This window comes from Cyprinus carpio, chromosome A22 (assembly GCF_018340385.1).
Source record: "Cyprinus carpio isolate SPL01 chromosome A22, ASM1834038v1, whole genome shotgun sequence".
NCBI lineage: Eukaryota > Metazoa > Chordata > Actinopteri > Cypriniformes > Cyprinidae > Cyprinus > Cyprinus carpio.
Genome location: NC_056593.1, coordinates 18,434,075 through 18,453,599, shown reverse-complemented (window position 1 = coordinate 18,453,599; position 19,525 = coordinate 18,434,075). Strand labels below are relative to the sequence as shown.

The 19,525-nt window shown below is 33.7% G+C and overlaps 1 protein-coding gene across 1 annotated transcript; it reads right to left on the bottom strand.

The window, feature by feature from the left end:
- Nucleotides 1-2,471: 2,471 nt before the first annotated feature.
- Nucleotides 2,472-13,973, bottom strand: LOC122134923 (metabotropic glutamate receptor 7-like). Its single transcript, XM_042712170.1, has 2 exons — nucleotides 13,706-13,973; nucleotides 2,472-2,714 (listed from the first exon to the last, which is right to left on the bottom strand). The coding sequence occupies exons 1-2, from the start codon at nucleotides 13,917-13,919 to the stop codon at nucleotides 2,665-2,667; spliced, it is 264 nt and encodes an 87-aa protein (XP_042568104.1). The 5' UTR covers nucleotides 13,920-13,973; the 3' UTR covers nucleotides 2,472-2,664.
- Between the last annotated feature and the right edge of the window lie 5,552 nt (nucleotides 13,974-19,525).

Genomic DNA, 19,525 nt, shown 5'->3' with positions numbered 1-19,525 from the left:
TCATGCATTGCCAAATTCATCAATTCTGATTCAAAAACCAAAACATGATGAGCCAAGTAGCACACACTCTGAGCAGTGACAGTGATTTAAAGAAATGTGTTTTGCAAGCCACATGATTTCTCCCCTCCAGAATTAAAGACACTTTTAGACTTTCTCTCTCTCCAGCTGTGATTGAAAGACATTTCTATGTCATCATCTGACAGGCCTGAGCTTCAGCACAATAACCCCTGCTGACAGTGCAGCGCTATCAACCACACAAACGCCGCTTGTTAATGCTCCACCAATCAAAACACACAGCTTTGATCCTATTTTTATAACTAGAAGATGCTCCCAACACCAAAATTTAAACAGAAGTGTTTCCATCACTGTCCCATATGGGACAAGGCTTTCACGTAGTCATTGTCTGACCAAATCTACAACTACAAACAAACTACAACATGTGACTTCAAAAATCATTTTTTTTTTTCTCCATAGTATAAAACAAAATCATAATATAATATAATATAATATAATATAATATAATATAATATAATATAATATAATATAATAATATACATTTTATAAATTTATTATATTGTATTTTTATAGGATTTGTTTTTTGAAAACCTATAAATCACAAGCATCGTTTTTTTAATTTTTTAGTTTTATTGTTTTATTTATTAATAATTTATATATATTTTGAAAAACCAACCTATCAGATTGCAAGAGATTTATACAATAGAAATTATATATTAAAACAACTCAATTATTCTATAATATAAAGCAGCTTATAAAATCACAAGCATTTCATATTATCAATGTAGTACAGCAACATATATATATATATATATATTATTATATATATAATATTTATTATATTTAAATATCAAGTTATAAATTTCAGTTATAAAACATTGTACATTTATGTATATTGTATTTTATATATTATACTTGTTTTTTTCTTTTTGAAAACACAACCTATAAAGCACCCAAAGAGTCATGATGTAATATATCATTAACATTTTAAAAATTATTAACAAAAATAAATATATTTACTATATATAAATTTCATTATACGGGTTGCCCTGGCTCCAAAGTGTTAGTATGTCTGTAAGGACATTAAACTGGAAAATTTGCTAAAAACTTTAGTGTCTATATTGAGAAGCCATTTTAATGAAATAATAAATTCTGCGAATTCAAAAGACTAATAAATAATAATAATAACATAATAATAATAATATAATAATAATAATAATAAAAGTAAATAAAATAACAAATGGTTTTATTTAATTTTGTACATTCTGGACAACATCACAATAGTAGTTCGCCGGAGTGGCCAAACATAAAAAGTCTTACACAATATCAGCACATAAGATCAGGGGCAAACATGGAATATACTAGTACCAAACAGTATAAACACATACATGCGTTTTTATTTTTATTTTTTTCATAGATTTTGGTTTTTTTTTAAATAATATCATATCCTGTTTGCACATTTCTCCATAATTTCCAGGGCAGTAGTTTAAAAATTCCAAGACAAAATGTTTCCATATGCTTTCTGCCTTGAGTGAGGTGGAAAGTTGCAGCAATTCATGAAGGAAAAAAAAAAAAAGAGCAATCAATAAAAGGCGTGTAAAATCATCTGTAAAACAGGCCATTGTGATTAAAACTGTGGTGAAAAGCTTTAATTTACTTCAATCATCAAACATATCAAGCATGCATTGACAACTGCTACACAAAATACTTTCTTTAAAAAAGAACTCTGAAACCCCCCATCGTCAACGGGGTTTTAGTCATCACTGTAAAATCCAATGAAAACATCTCTCAAAGTCACTAAAAACACAGTTGATGGTCTACAAACCCTTACAAACATGGTGGGAATGTTAAAAATGTGGACACATTTATCATGTTAAAGTCACGAAAACCAATGGAAATCCTCAAAATAAAGAAACAATATTCCAAGAATGAGATCTCAAAGAGAAGAATATGGCTTTAATAACAATGTGCATCCAGAAAAGGCAAGGAAACCCAAAGAAGAAACGCTCAACTAAAACACATAAAAACAGCAAAAAGGAAACCCGAAATGCTGAAAGAACCACACAAAAGTTGCTCAGAAAATCCCCAAAACTTGCAGTTTGGAAGTTACATGTAAAGATTAGGAGGACCTTGAGGCCCAGCATTCCAAAGCCATGTTGATTCATCAAGCCCTGAAGAGCGTCTGTGATGGAGAATCAGAAGAAACGCTTTGTCGAAGGTCCATCATGCCAAGTGTACTCTCAATCATTTGACTGGCGATCAGTTGTGTTGTGCCACTGTTACACCCCATCAGTTTCCTCCATCAGAAAAAAAAAAAAAACAAAACAAAAAAACAACAACAACAACAACTAAATTTAATTCCTCCAGTTGTAATTCCTGTAATTTTTGTAGATGTCAGGTTATTTTTTTATTTTTATTTTTTGGGGGTGGTTTCGAGGGTGTGGTTTAAAGGTACAAAAGGTGTCGGAAATCAGCTGATATCCTCTGTCGTTGGTTTAGCTGAGGGTCCAATCACTGTCCTGGCCCTCAGATGAAATAAGGATGGAAACACAGGTACACCGAAAGCTTTTTTCCGCTTTACTTTTGTTCCAAAGAGCCGAGAGAAACCAGGAAGTGCCATCGATCACCTTCCTCCTGTGATGGAGGCCCTCAGATCACAAGGTCATTGTAGATCACGTATTTCTTCTTAGCAGCCAGACCTGCAAGCAGAGAAAGATGAAAGATAGCTTTTCATTTGACATTCCTTCCTTTTTTCTTGCTGAAAATGAGAAGAATTCATTGATTCCTGTCAGGAGGACACTATTCAGGACATGAAGTTTGTTGGTATGGAACAGGAAACGTCCATAATCAGATGACATAAAGCCATTAAAATGCCACAAATTTAATTTAATTACCTAATGTGCTCTCTATTAAAAAAAAATAAATAATAAAAATACATGTATATACAAATGTATTATCATTTTGATCCCCATTGTTACTAAGTAATTACTTACTGTAATTTAATTTATTTTCCATTGAAAAGTAAGAAATTACCCTTATATTTAATGACAGTTACTTCTGATGTAATCGCATTAAATACTATATCGACTATAGAAAAATTCTGTACATAAAACAAGTCGATTTAACATCAAAATGTAACATCTAATGTTAAATATATATTTTTTAATATAACCTTCCTTTAAATACTTTGTATAATATATGCAAATTTTATATAAAAAATAAAAATAAAATAATAATCATACATGTGAGTGCTGTTTTCCTGCATACAGAATTATTTTAAATTGCCCCCAAAGTCTTTGTTGGTGGTTGTTAGTGTGTTGCCATGCAGTTGCTAGGGTTTTCTGAGCAGTTGCTGGCAAGTTATGAGTGGGTTCTTGAGTGTTCTGGATGGTTGCCAGGGTTATCTGAGTGATTGTTATATGATCTGAGTGGTTGCCATGGTGTATTGATAGGTTGCAGGGGGTTTTCTGGGTGGTTGCTAGAATGTTCTGGATGGTTGCCAGGGTGTTCTAGGTGGTTACTCTGGTGTTCTGGGTGGCTGATTGTGTTTGAGAGATTGGTAGAAGGTTGCTAGGGTGCTTTAGGGTGGTTACTATGGTTTTCCGGGTGGTTGCTATGATGTTACAAGTGGAGTCCTTGGTTGTTCTGTGTATTTGCTGTTGATAGACGGTTGCTGGGGTGTTCTGAGATGTAGGACAGATGGTTTGCTGGGTTGTTCTGGATGGTTGCCAGGGTTATCTGAGTGATTGGTATGTGATCACTAGTGGTTGCCATGGTGTGTTGACAGGTTGCAAGAGTTTTTCTGGGTGGTTGCTAGAATGTGCTGGATGGTTGGATGGGTGTTCTAGGTGGTTACTCTGGTGTTCTGGGTGGTTGCTTGTTTTTGAGAGATTGGTAGAAGGTTGCTAGGGTGCTTTAGTTGGTACTCTATGGTTTTCTGGGTGGCTGCTATGATGTTCCAAGTTGAGTGCTTGGTTGTACTGGGTGTTTGGTATTAATAGAAGGTTGCTAGGGTGTTCTGTGTAGTTGCTATGGTGTTTTTATGAGATTGTTAGGATGTTCCAATTAGGATTGCTTGTGTGGTTCTGGGTGGTTTGCTTGGAACTGTTTTGAGAGATTTCTAGGGTGGCTGCAAGCATCTTCTGGATGATTTTGAGGTTGTTTTAGAGCAGATGCTTTAAGAGGTTCTTAGGTGGTTGCTAGGGTGTTCAATGTGGTTACTGTGGTGTCTGGTTGGTGCTAGCATTTTGAGAGGTTCACAGAAGGTTACTGTTGTGTTCTGAGTGTTTGCTAGGGTGTTCTCAATGGTTACTATGATGTTCTATGTGGGTGCTTGTTCTCGATGGTTCCTAGGTTGCTAGGGTGTTCTAAGTGGTTGCTAAGGTGCTTTAAGAGGTTACTAGGTGGTTGATAGAATGTTCCTAGCGCGTTGCCCGGGTGTTCTGAGTGTTTCCTGGAGTGTTTTGAGATGTTGCATGGTGCTACGGTTTTGTAAATGGCTGCCAGGAAGTTAAAAGGTGAGGATTACACCAGGATTGTCCTGGGTGGTTGCCTAGGGGTATCTGGTTTTGCTAAGTGGTTAGAGTGTGGTTGCTTTGGTATTTGAAAGGCGGCTAGGTGGTTGCATAGGATGTTCTGAGGTGTACTGACTAGGGTGTTTTCTGGGTGATTTATATGGTGTTTGGGCCGTTGCTCAGGGTTGTTCAAGTGTTTAATAGAGTGATCTAAGGGTTACTTAGTTTTTTGGGTGCTTTCTAGGGCATTGCTATGAAATACATGCAGAGTACTTTAAATATTGTAATACTTATGGTGAGGCGATTTAAAACAAATAAATCCCTAAACCAAAGGCTCTGAGAAAGTTAAATCACATTAAGGTAAAGGACGTGTTGTTATGTGAGACAAGCAACTCAAGATGAAAAAGCAGATGAATATGGCAGTAGTTGCTTATGTAAGAAAGCCCTCAAATGTCTACAGTCATAACATTGTGACCTTCACATGCTCTGTCGCCGATGTGTTTGCAGAGTCTAGTAACCCCTAAATGACTCCATTCTCTAAGTACAGCGCTTATCCACGGATGCTTTTCTGTGCTCTTTTTGCATGTAAATTAAATTCTAAATATTTAAAGTAAAAGGTTACCAAGTAGAGAGATCATTGTGGCCTTTAAGGAGTCAGAAGCCCCTTTAGTATTTGAGTTAAATGTCACTCCAACAGCCTTCTATTTTGAAATGTGGCCTTGCCAAATGTGATGAGGAAAGTGCTTCATATGCAAACACAACATAAAATACATTATAATACCACATAATAGGAGAGAGGGATTAACTAGAGGTTGCTAAGGTGGTTAAGAGGGCGTTTCTGGAGGGTTGCTAGGGTTGTTATGAATGGTTTTGCTTTTTTAGTGATGTTCTGAGTGGTTGGTTGAAATGTTCGGGCTGGTTGCAAGGGTTCTGTGTTGGTGTCTCGGGTGTTTTGAGACGTGGTAGGTGGGGTTCTACAGTGTGTCTGAGTGGTTCTAGGGTGTTTTAGGTGGTTAATATTGTGTTCTGGTTGGTTGATTGTGGTTAAGAGGGTGATGAAAGTTTTAGGGTTCGGAAGGTGAAAGATTAAGTTCTAAACTAAATGCAAAAGCGCCTTATTTGGCAATATTTTGATTTTGAAAAGCCTGGGGGACTTTTGGCCATTTATCTTGCGGTGGATGTTTTTTGACACATTCATTTCTTATTATTTGGTTCCACCGTGTTTGGATTTTTACTTATTTTATAACACTTGTGCGTAATTTATATTTTATTTTCATAAGGTGTCATGTCCTTGCCTCCAAACCTTCTTATTTGCTTTGCTAATCTATGTTTGCTAATCTAAGCGTTCTATGTTTCTCATTTATTTGGTTCCACAGTGTTTGCTGATTTTAGCAGTAGTTTTATATAAAACCTTTCAATGGTAACTAGTTTTTTATATTAAAATTTGGCCTTACAGGTATAGCAACATGGTGTATTGTTTTATTTGTTTTGTTAATAAAAGTTCTATGGTTCTTATGGAAGTTGGTCGAGTTGAGTAACCGATGTTTGTGTGCTCTAGTTCAAACCAATGGACGCGGAGGTGCAGGGCAATTAGGCAGTGGTACAAGCTATTTAAAAGTGAAGGAAAGCAAGGAAAAGAGGGAAAACCAACAAACTACACTAGGGGACTTTAAGAGGTTGCTAGGTTGTTGCTTAGGTGTTCTGGGTAGTTTGTAGGGTATTTTGAGAGGTTGGTAGGTGGTTTCTATTGTGTTTTCTGGTGGAGTGAAAGGACAAGATTGTTCTAGCGGGGTTCCATGGTCGTTCTAAGTTAGTTTGGTAGTGGTTTGAGAAGCTGGGTGGTTTCTTTACAGTATTAATCTGGGGTTGCTAGTGTCCTTTCGAGGTTGATAGAAGGTTGTAGGGGGGTATTGGGTGTTTACAGGGACGTTCTGGGTGGTGGCTAGGGGTGTTCTGAGTGGTGTAATATGGTGCTTTGATAGGTTTGATAGGGTTGTTCTAGGGGGGTTGCTAGTGGGTTTTGAGAGGTGATATTAAGCTGGGGGGGGGGGGTCTTAGGTGTTCCTCGGTGGTGGGCTGTTAGGTTTTGATCCGAAAATGGTTGCTATGATGTTTCTATTTCGGACGTGCTTGTTCTGGTGGTTCCCTAGGGTGCTTTTAAGAGGTTGCTATGTGTAAAGGCGATCTAAATCCATACACACACACACCGGTATGTATACCAAATAAACACAATTTTTGGACTATTTTCTTATATTGGGAAATTGCAGTGTCTTTTTCTTGGTTACTGTATTTTTCTAAGTGATTAATAGGAGAGACAGACAGAAGATAAAAATTTATTGGAGGTTACTGTATTTTTCTATAAAATAAAGGTTATGTGACCCCTTTTAAAGATCTTATTTGTCCCAGCAGCTGTAATGCCTCAAGATATGTATATTTCACATTTCTTCACGTAATCAAAGTTCAGCCATTATAAAATTCAAAAAAACTCACAACATAATGATTTTTTATTTATTTTTTATTTAATGAACAATAATGTGAGAATTACGCCATGATGGCAAAATAACGTTACAATGTTTCTGCAAAAGACTGCGCAACAATAAAAGTGTTTCCAAACAAATTTTTGCAACATTTGAACTTCTGCAAAAGACTGCGCAACAATAAAAGTGTTTCCAAACAAATTTTTGCAACATTTGAACTAATCGATATAGATTTTATGCGCTAAAGTTAAACGTAAAAATATTGTGTCGACACATGAGAATTTTTTTCGATAACATCATTTCCATAAGCTATACTGGTAAAATTTTTGAAGCACTAAATATTTTTTCGCAAAAAATCCTTGGATGGAAACCTGGTTAAGCCACATAATGTGATAATAATGCAAAAAATATGTTCAAAATGGTTTTACGAATGCTATCATTAAAATTACGTCACATAATGCAACTGCATAACAGTGGTTTTATGGATGACAACATGACAATTATGCTGCATAAAGCAATAATTATGTAAAAATGAAAGAATTATGTAAATACTGTATGTACAAATTTAACCACAATAACTTCACACAATGCAAAATAGTGTTACAATTGTCTAATGATGCAAGCAGTGCAAGAGTGCTTTTACCAACAATAACTTGACGATTACATTGCATGATTTAGTAATTATGCAAGAATGAATTTAAACATGATAAAGTCACGATTATGTGTAAAATTATATATATATATATATATATAATATATATATATATATATATATATATATATATATATATATATATATATATATGTATACACACACACACACACACACACTAACATGACAATTATGTTGCATGGTCTAATAATTTTCTAGGAAAACAATATTTAAAAAAATACCATCATATAATGCAAAAGTTATGTACAAATGGTTTTATGAACAATATTTTTACAATATAATCTTATAATGCATTACAAGAGTTTTATGAATGATACGCATGACCAATACCATATAATAATGGTTTTAAACGTAACATCACAAGACAATATTATGTTGCATAATTAAGCAACAATTTCCACTAAGAAAATGGTTATAGTGAACATAATACACTTGACAATTACAGTGCATAATGCAGTAATTACGTAAGAATGGTTTTAAACACAATATGTCGCATTACAAAAAATATGTACAAATGCTTTTACAAATAATAATTTTACAATAACTCTCATGTGAGAACTGTGTGAGTGTGGTTTTATGAATTACAGAATTACAGCATACTGTAATAGTTTATGTAACAATAAAATTTATAACACGAGTAATGTCAGGATTATGTTGCATAATGCAAAGCTTTAAAAAAGTGCTACAACAAGACAAGTTATGTTTGCATTTTAAAAAATTCAACAATTTTTAGTAATGTTGTTTTGACTGATAACATGACAATTATGCAAAATTGATGTAGAGAATAGTACGAGCAATACTTTACAAATGATAGCATGACAAATACATTGCAAAATGCAATAATTCTGTAAATATGAACTTAAACAAAAATGTCACAATTAAGTTGCATATTGCATACAATTATGTAAAAACTGCTTTTACAAAAAATAAAAATATGGCACATAATGCTATAATTACATAAGAATGGTTTTACAAACAATTGACATAAACATTTTTTGTCTTTTCTTTATGAATGAGGCCAAATTCTGGTCACTTCTCGCTATGAATCAATGTGAACGCGCCTAAGGAAAGGGAAATTAATGTCTATCAGACAAGAATACGCCTCTTTTGCACAGGCTGATCTTTACAAGGAACAATTTATAGTGTTCATTTATAATATTTTATTAGGATGAGATTATGATATGGGTCATTAACCTCAGTAATACTGCACACATTATCTCTAATTTTTGTGACGTAAGGATCAAGATATTGAATATGATGTTGAAAGCTCAAGAATACTCTTGTGTTTTGACGTCCAATGCGAAAATTAATAAATTAAATGTCTAATGAACAAATCATCACTGCTGACAGAGCAAATCTTATATGTCGGTTTTGATGCAAACCATTGACAGTTGCATACAATTCAGCCATTCTATTTGACGTCAAAACTTCTTTCTTGAAGTCCGTCGTCATTCAGCCTCGCATATCAAATAGGCTCCAATTTGCATGTCCCACCAGAAAATGTTGGGAATGAGGGTGATGATTACGGCTCCGCTCTTGGCATTGCCATCTCGGCTCACTAGATTTAACGCCTGGTTCCCCTGGGTGCTAGATATTTCAGGGTTTGGGTCATTCATATACATATACATATCCATAAAAATCATTTATAGAGTCAGAGTGTGTTATAAAGAGGAAGAGGGAGAGAGAAAGAACAGTAAAGTGCACAGGGAAGGCCGACACAGATGGTTCACGGCTCTTTAGGGAGCCGCAGTGGAGTCTGCCATGCCATCACAGTGGCGCATTGGGAATGAGCAGTGGGGCTTGCGTTTGAAAGCTTGGGATCTTCCACGTGTCATCAGATTAGCACTGACAGTAGAGTTCACCGTTTCATAACTATGTTCAGCTCTTGTGCAGACACTCTTAGTTTCTTGGAAACATTGAATATGTAAAACGCCCTGCTGCATGTAGATGAGGCAAACTCATCTGATTTTACAGATAATATCTCCACTTAAAATCGCAATTGTTTTGACTAGATATTTCCATCCACTGATGAATATATAGGGTGGATTTTCATGTCAACTATATTGACATTATTTTCTCAAGTGCTTCTAAACAGTTAAATTGACCCAAAAATTTAAAACTGTTTTATAAAGTAATAATAAAATGCTAAACTGGGGTACGTTTCCAACAGTAGCTATGGTTGCAAGTTCTGTCTTTACCAATACAGTTCAATGGGACCTTGCGACCATAGTTAGCCAACGCATGCTTTTGGGAAATGCACACTAGAAGGGATAGGAATAAAAACAATGTTAAATGTTAGTTAAAAAAATAAATAAAACTATAAAAGCTAATAATAAAATGCTAACCAGCAAGGACTATGTATTCTTATTATATATAAAGAGTTTGGTTCCAAAACGCAATAAATCCATTTTGATCAATTTGAGTAAAAATGTGTTTTTGGAAAAGCGGCAAGATGAAAACAACTATTTTCTTTTTCAAACTTTCACATAGCATCTTTAGGTTATAATAACATTAAAAATTCAAATCCAGATTTTTATTTTCAAATATTTATTATAAAACGTTATTATTTTTTCCCCAAAATGCAATAAATCCATGACACTTTTTTTTTTTCATTGAATCAATATGAAAGTTATTTTTCATATTGAAACTGTTGAAAGTATACAACATCCACATATGACAGACTTTGAACTTGGTCAATACTACTAATTCTTATATACAAGCACTGGACTAAAAATACATTCGATCAGTCATGGCTCCCAAAATGAATTTAACGGGTCATCTTGTTAATGCTATAAATCAATTTAAATCAATAGTTGACTAGTGCTATATGCTGTATTAACAAAAACATTAATGGCATTAATAAAAACACTTACACTGACAAGCTACGCAATATCATGTTCATAATCAAATGCGACTCATCTGCGATTATGAATCTGATATTGTATAACTTGTCAGTGATGTACGGCTCTGAGTATTCTCCATCTGAAAGCATGCGATGACGCTGGAGATTTAACACAGAACCGGCTTTACTTGACGAGATGCGCATGACAATCACATGCGATTTCATGCAGCCCTTATTTGTTGATCACAAAGTACAAAGTAGATGAGGAAAAACTAGGATGCCGGGTTTATTCAGAGCCCGCGCATTACTGAGTGCGTGGAATGGTGTGCTGTGATTGGTTGAGCGGATATATCACATTCTGCAAAGAAAGGAGACTGGCGTATTTCACAGTTTGGAAAAAAAAAATGGAGAAAACATGACAGAATAACTTGGCGAATATCGCTTTTATGTAAAATTAAAAATGGACTTTTCAATACCAACCAGATACAATACTGATTTTGGCGGAAACCTCATTTTGAAAAAAAAAAAAAAGACGTTTTTATAGCATTTTGGAACCAAACCCTTCATTTATTTTTATTAATACAATAATTATATTATTATTATTATTATTATTATTATTATTATTATTATTATTATTATTATTATTATTAAAACATTGAATCAATAAAACAATTTTATTGTAACAATTTCACATTTTGTTGTTTAAAGTCTTACCCACAACAATCTGAACATCTTTCAAACAACTATAAATAGTTTATTACTATTCTATTTGTCACTGTAAAATATAATAACTACAATGACAAAAAAAAAAAAACAAGTCACTTTTGTGTCAGCGCAAACTACCGCGTGTCCATTCCAGTGTCCATTCACACACGACTACACGCTAGACGAAGAGGAATTCATAAATAACTACAAAGAAATGACAAGTACAACACTGAATTAAATGTGAAATGTTTAAGTAGAAATGTTTCTTGTAAAACATACTCCAATAATATTTGCTTTATTTAGTTAAAAAAATATATAATAAAAAATAAAAATTAACAGTGTATGACACCTTGCCCCCCTTTAGAATCTTGAACTGAGATGGAATTCATTCTCTAGTTTCTTTTGAGTGACACTGTGGGATCGTCATCGAGTTTTGATAACTGACCACAAAGACTCATTAGTATTTCCCGCCTCATCCTTTCCCGCAACGTTTGTAATGAGCAAGGTCATAACCAAAGGTAGAAGAATAATTTGGTCTTACCTGACAAATTATGAGAATTAGCCTGTTGGGAAAAAAACAGTACTTGGTGAGCTGTTTCTGATTGGTCCAATAGAAGCAAAGCAGAAATTCTGAGTGGTCCAAACAGCCATGAAATTTAATTTCAAGCTGGGTTTTGAAGGTGGGTGTATTTTAGCTAAGATCTGTATTACTTTGGATATGCCTTTTGTCTATTCTAAGAAATGGCCATAATCTAATAATAGTGGGGAAAGCATCGCCACTGTCAGGGAAAAAAAAGCCTTGACAGCATTCATTTTGTAATTAATTCCCCCATATTTTCTTCTTTCTGAAAAACCCAAAAGCAGACTGAAAAGATGCAAAGACCTGCAATTTTTTTCCAGTCAAAGCCACATAAACACAACACCAAAAAGTACTTTTCATCTCCCGAAATTTCATTCCATTTTCAAAGAGCCATGGCTTTCCTTTGACAGTGACGACCATGCTAATCCTCTGGGCTCAAAACCAAGTCCTGTGTTATTGTCTTTCTGCGTGTGTTGCGGCCCACCATCTCGTGTTCATTAGAGGAAATGTGGGGTCATTCTCAGCTTCAATTCCATTATATCTGACACACAGCTCATGCTGCAACAAGCAACAGGCCAAAAGCAACAGAATTTCAGCTCATGGTGACCATTCTGCAATGAATCTTGCAAGCACGGCAACTCTGGGACATGGGCTCGCTTTTACACCCACTGGCTGCAGGGAAAGCAACTTTAAGGTCAAGAAAAGGATAATGGGTACATATTTTGTAAGTGGATTTGATATAAGCATTCATGATAAGCACTCAGCCAGCTCCTAATTTATTAGAACTTTGCATACCCCATTTGCAAATCTATAAATATCTGGAATTAATTAATTTTTTTTTTTTTCTAGTAATACACCCCAATAAATTCATATTTAACGTAGTGACTTTCATTTACATTTTCATTCACTAACATTTACAATGATTTTTTAAATATTTAATGCTTAATGGATCATTTGTTTATACAAGTTAGTCTTATAGCTTTAAGTTTTCAATCATCCTCTGATTTTGTAGAGGCTTAAGATTTGTTGATGCTCATTAAACTTTAAAATTAATTAAAATCATTATTAATTAGTACTTATTTCTGTATTCAATTGATTATATATATAAAAAAACCTTTATATGAATTTGATTATTGTTGTTATATACAATATTATATGATAAATGGCCACATATATATATATATATATATATATATAATATATATATATATAATATATATATATATATATATATATACTGTCAATATATTTTTTTATGAATAGTAATTTTGGCCTTTCAATTGGTCATGTTCTTCTACCTTTGTAATGTAAAAATGCTTAATATGATGATAATAATAATAATAATAATAACAGCATACAGCATACAGCATATATATATATATATATAATTATAATTAACTAAATTTTGTTGGTGGGTTATTAATTCATGTTATTATAAATTAGATTTTCTTTTTGCTACCTTTATACATGTAACTATTTTAAAAATACATCAATATACTAAAAAAAGGAAAAAAAAAATATATAATGATATTCTCTATATTAACTATAATTATAAATAAATTGTCAGTTTGTAATAATAATTCAATTCAACAATTTTTATTTTAATTGGTCTCTGCTAATTATAAAACAGTGCAATAATAGGTGCAAAAAGCCAGTAAACATGCATAAGAATGTGAAATGTGAAAAATCACATTATTTTATTTTGATATCTTACATTCGCTCATGTGATCCAAAATAAAAATAAAAAATTATGAATGTAACGACAAATTTCCTAACAACATTAGTCTCTCAGTGTTCACCAGATTTACTGTAAAGGCTTCTGAATTCATCATGAGCAAATGTACTGTATCAACTTCCCCAACGTCCACAATTATATCTGAATAAAAAGTGGTTACTTACTGTTGGGATCCACATTTTCGCACAGCTCGGTTTTGGCCTCGCCGTTCGGCCGGTCGCTGGGTTTGTGCGACAGACGTGAGGACATGGTGGCCGCCGTCACCACGGCCTTGAAGCTGCGCTTGCGTTTCTGCACGTTGAGCTCTGGGTGGAAGATGATGACATAGACCTTGGGCATGTAGAGCATTCCCAGAGCCACGGACGCACTCAGATTCATGGAGATGGTCAGCGTGGTGGTCTGGATGTAGAGCTTTGGGGCGGAAAAGGAGGAAAACTTTTAATATGGCAAGGGAATTGTCTAAAGAGGCATAATAAATGAAAAACTGTTTCACAAAGACCTGAAAAAGAGATAGAAAAGTAGAATGTTTGTAGTAAAGCTGGTATATAGATAGGGGGGGGGGTTTCACAATTCTGAATTCGAATTTGACATCGATTCTTTTGGATATAATGGCAGTCATGTACAGTACATGTCAGTTTTTCAATTCAATTAATGCTGTAAACTATACAATAAACTCTATTAATGCTGTAAACTATACAATAAACCCTGTCAGAGTTAAACCTAGGCAATTGTATAATAAAAATACTTTAGTTTGCTAAAAAAATATAAACAGTATCTTGTTTCCATGACAGATTTATTCAAACAAGTACAAAATAGCACATTAACAAAAGTAGCATGCAAAAACAGTGTGCAAATACTAATGGAATAGGTACTTACAGTGCACATATTTAGGACTAAATCTAAATTTTACTTTTTCTAGTAAATAACAAATTAATGATATTGCCAACATAAACACCTTTCTCTGAGTTAAAAGTGACAATAAATATATTACACAAACTAACATAATTTAAGTTGTACTTTTTCTTTAATGTGATTAATTTGATTGACACCAAGCTCAGTTTAAGGTAAGTTGGTACTTGTTCTTTAAAATATTTTCCCTGATTATCATTCATCAACCATAACTTAATAGTAAGAGGAAGATATGATCGTCTAATGGTTTTCCGTTTGTACACCGTGGTCCCGCCGAATTTCTCAATGAAATTTGAACAAATTTGAAAGTGGAGTCTTTGTTTAATAAGAAAAGTAACAAAGCACAAATCTTGCCGCAATGAAAGTGGAGTCTTTGTTTAATAAGAAAAGTAACAAAGCACAAATCTTGCCGCAATTTTGGCACTGTGTCTTTGCCGTCAATGTATATGGATCTGTAAATGGCATTGTTCGATTCTTCTCATTATTGGGTGCTTTAATACCAAATATAATACACATTAATAATGAAATATTATATATGCTACCTCTGTACAAATATAATACACATTAATAATGAAATATTATATATGCTACCTCTGTAGCGTATGGACCAATCAGACACACAATTATTTGGTATATACTTCAACACATAATAACTCCCCCGAACACCCATCACCCACCATACATGAGAGTCTTATTGACCATCTACCTGGCGACAATATATGCAATCATAACAACCGTCAAAAAGGCAGAAGAGGCCCCTGGTTACCATAGCCCAACGGGCAGCCGCAGCCCAGGTGACCGATAAACTTTATGCACCTAAACCCTAAAGAGACAATCATTCCCCCTACTTAATTCTCTCTGAAACAGACACTTACTGCTATAGGAAATGACTTCTTTCATTAACTCATAGACCGTTTTCTATGACCCTCCTCAGGTTTTGATCTGACTTGCATTTTATGAATCACCAACCACCACGGTTTCAGATAAAAATCTTCTTTATTGTTCTACTGAAGAAAAAAACAAGTCACATACATTTTGGATGGGCTGAAGGTGAGTAAATTAACAGCAAATATTATTTAATTACTGTTCCTCCCTTTTAGAACGTCAATGTAGGTTGCATTAAACTGAGAATCACTTTTAAAATCGAGAAATTGTTAGTCTATTTCTATTAGATATGAGGTCCATTAGATAATTCTGCGAACTCCAGGATGGATTTAAGACAAAATGAAGAAGAAAATAAAATCCGAAATAGGTCCGTTCCAACAAGGGCATCACTGTTGAGTCCTGGAGGAGAATCAAAGCTAAATGGATGATAATCATCCTTAAAACTGCCGACTTTCATTGCCTGAGAGTACAGCTCTTGCAACGATGTAGTATTTCGTTGTATGCAAAACAAGGAGTTGTCAAAGTATCATAATGAAGGCTTTCATGCGCAGGCATATTAACATAGTAATACGGCAAAGATCAATGTTCTGTGGCTGTTAATGGCAATCTGGCAAGTATGTAATTATCGAGATCCTCCATGGTTTAATCTTTAATGTACTGCTAGTTCGAAAGCCTGTTAGGAAGTGTCATGGGAGTGTTTCGATGAAGACGTGGCAAATATTCATGAAATGCCAGTGCAAGAATTGTGAAATCATCATTCCAAAAAAAAACCACAAAACCGTCACTACACTGTACTCTGCTCGGTACCATGAATGACGCCCAATGTTTTGTTGAATTACAAAGCAGATCGGGGGGACCCTGAACTCATCAATATAAACACTTCCCTTGATCTAGTTCATTGCCGTGACGTTACAGGTCGGGCATCCGATGTATCGTTTCGTAGGTATGAAACAAGGACTTGTCAAAGTATCATAATTGAAGGCCTTTCATGCTCCCGCAGGCAATAGCACTAATATTACACGGCATATAATTCAGTCTTAGTGTCTTGTTTAAACTGTTCTCATACTTCCCTTAGCCAGCTATGGTGATTCCCACTCGTATATGTCTTACACAAACGTGGCTTTTATCGTTTGCCCTCCCCCCCGTGGTTCGTTCACTTTTTGTCGTTGTCCTATTTCAAAGCCTCGTTAGGGACATCGTCAATCTGGTGGTTCCCGACTAGGCATGATTTTCCTCGGATAACCGGATCACGATGGCCCCCAAACATTCATGTAATGAGCCATGCAATGAATTGTGACTACCATCATCACTTAAAAAAAACCCAAAAACGTCACTAAAAGGTACTCGGCTCGTGCGCGTCCCATGAATGACGCCACTGTTTCTTTGGTGCATTGTAACAAACATATCGACCTGCCTCAATAAAACTGTCCAGTAAAACTTAAGATCTGGTCTCAATTTATGCAGGTCGAAAACATACTACGATAAGTCCTCAGACAGCAAAGATTTTTCCTTAACAAATGCAATTGTGCGTTTGTTGTGAAAGCTCTACACAAAATACATGTGAATTGAATTGAATTAATTCTAATTTTTAAAGGTAGCGCTTTATGTTTGTATAACCTGAATGTTAACACACCACATCAATTTTCATGCGTACGTTTTAATTGCAGAATAAATAATTAATTAATAATAGATAGATAAATAAATATAATTTGAAATTTTTTACATGAGCAAGTGGACAAAATGGCAACTAGACTGAAATACAAATGAACTTTTGAAAACTGTTACTGAAATGACTTTTTACATTAAACAAACAATAAATAAAATATTTTTTCTGTTTTTACTTGATTTGACAAAATTAGAGCTAGACTGGAAATTACATAAAAAAATACTATATAGCTGCAAGTAAATTAATCTAAATAACAACAATATATATATATATATAATTATTTTTTTTAAATAATATGACAATTCCAACAGACTGGAAATTGCATTAACTATATATATATATATATATATAATATATATATATATATATATATAACTGGTATAAAACTGTGTCATGAAATGACTTAAGTTTATAATAAATCTATTTAAAAAAATAATGAGTAGTTTTTAATTTTTCAAAGATTTTTCAAGTAGTATAATAAATATTTAAAAGTATCCAAAAATAAATAAATAAAAAATGCAACTTCATATATCAAAATAAAAACAATCCTGTTTTTTTTTCCATATCCTTGGGATATAAAGTTTCTCTGATTTGAAGAAAACACTTTCTAATTGACACCTACAAAACATGTAGCGGTTGTTTTATCTGAAATCGATCATATCACAACTTAATAAACCACTGAAAAATCACAGAAAATGTGTGTAGAATCTGATCTAGCATTCTATTGCCAATAATTGACTCTTCCATTTTTAGCATGTTATGGGGAGTAACATTCTATACTCAACCAGTCGGATAACTGAATTCCCACAGGCTCTCAAATCACACAACCTTAAAAAAAAAAAAAAAGTGTGAAAACCTCCAGGGCTGTCAAATTCATTTGCCCATCCAAAGTTCAAATGCAGGAACTGACACATATGAGCTGAAACGTGTGACACTGAGAAGAATCCAGCATGCTTGACTTTTTTGTGATAGAAACTATATTCACCTTCTACACTCTGTCTAAACCAAGGTGTCATGTAATAAAAGCAACCTCTGTCGAAATTCATTCAAGCTTGCTTTGCCATCTGCAGTAAGCAACACTACATTTTGTTTGGTTTTAAAATAAATAAGTAAATTAAATTTAAAAATCCTATTATTTATCTGATTCCCAGTTTCTCTGAAAAATCAGATATACTGTATTATTATTTTTAAAATATGTTCCTCATTTATTTTGACTTTCGCTGAATACCATAACTAAAGCTTAGTGTCTTGTTGCATAGCCTGCTGCACCTTCATTATGCATTTTGACCTTTTAGGCAACTTAAAATAACAGTTAGTGATTCATGGATTCAAGTACAGCTCGAAGCAAATGTGACGTGAAAAGAAAATATCAACAAGGGACAGTGTGATCATAACAAACAGCATCAATGTTTCTTAATATTCTAAATAATCCCATATTGACTTGGTTTTGTGATGCACATCTTGTGTAACTCTCTCTCCTCTCTATTTTGGCTGCTGCTCAGCGTTAATTATGCGATCGCTCAGTCTTAACACCGGCTCTCATCTGAGATGTTTTGATATGAAGGAGGATATGTGTGAGGAGGAGTCCCAGAATGGATGTGATTTGGGCTAATAATGGATCAGTCAGAACTGGAGGAACACAGAAATGAACGGCTCAATAAATGAGGAGCACAGATTCTGCAGAAAGCAGTTTATAAATCACCAGAGAGAGATTGAAAATCGAACGAACCCAGAAGATCTGGGCTGTATGATGATTATATACTATGAAACCATAAAAATGTGTCGAAACCGTACAGATTTATACAATCATAATGTGGAAGAACTTTACATTACAAGGGGAGGTTGCCACAAACTTGCTACATCATTAATACAGCTTCTACTTTTGTGTAATGTGTATATTTATGACTAATTTACATAAGGCTGTAAATGTGGCTTATTCAATTAAAGTCAGAAACGTTATATAATATTAAACCTGAAAATAATATTATTCATTACAAATGAATAAGGTCAGTCGTCATGAAGAAAAAAAACAATATGTTTATACATTATGTATCCCTTGAAAAATAAAAGTAAAGGGTTGATATAAAACAGATTTTGACTCTAAATCAATTATAATCTTAGTAATTATATTCTTATAATATTAAATGACTAATTATTTATATTGACAATTCATTTCAGTGTTTTTCAATTAAAATTAATTAACAAAATCAGAGTCAGAATCACATTTATTATCACACTACTACTACTAATAATAATAATAATAAAATCACAAATTAAAAAACATAAATAAATACATAAAATAAATAATGTATTCTGACTAGAGTGTAATTAAATTTACATTTTTACATATTTTACATATATCTAGGCATTTATGTTATAATAAATTAAATTTATATAAAAATTATACATACGTATTTTTTGTACATAATTTATACATAAATGTATTCGTCCCACAATAAAACACATGCGTCATTCCAAAACCTGTTTCCAAAGTCTCAAATCACCTGAAACACATCACCTATGA

Bases quoted from the DNA above. Each gene is read 5' to 3' on its own strand.
- LOC122134923 (XM_042712170.1), bottom strand. From the start codon at position 13,919: ATGAATCTGAGTGCGTCCGTGGCTCTGGGAATGCTCTACATGCCCAAG. The intron at 2,715-13,705 runs GTAAGTAACCAC...CTCTGCTTGCAG, and splicing joins CGAAAATGTGGATCCCAACA to GTCTGGCTGCTAAGAAGAAA.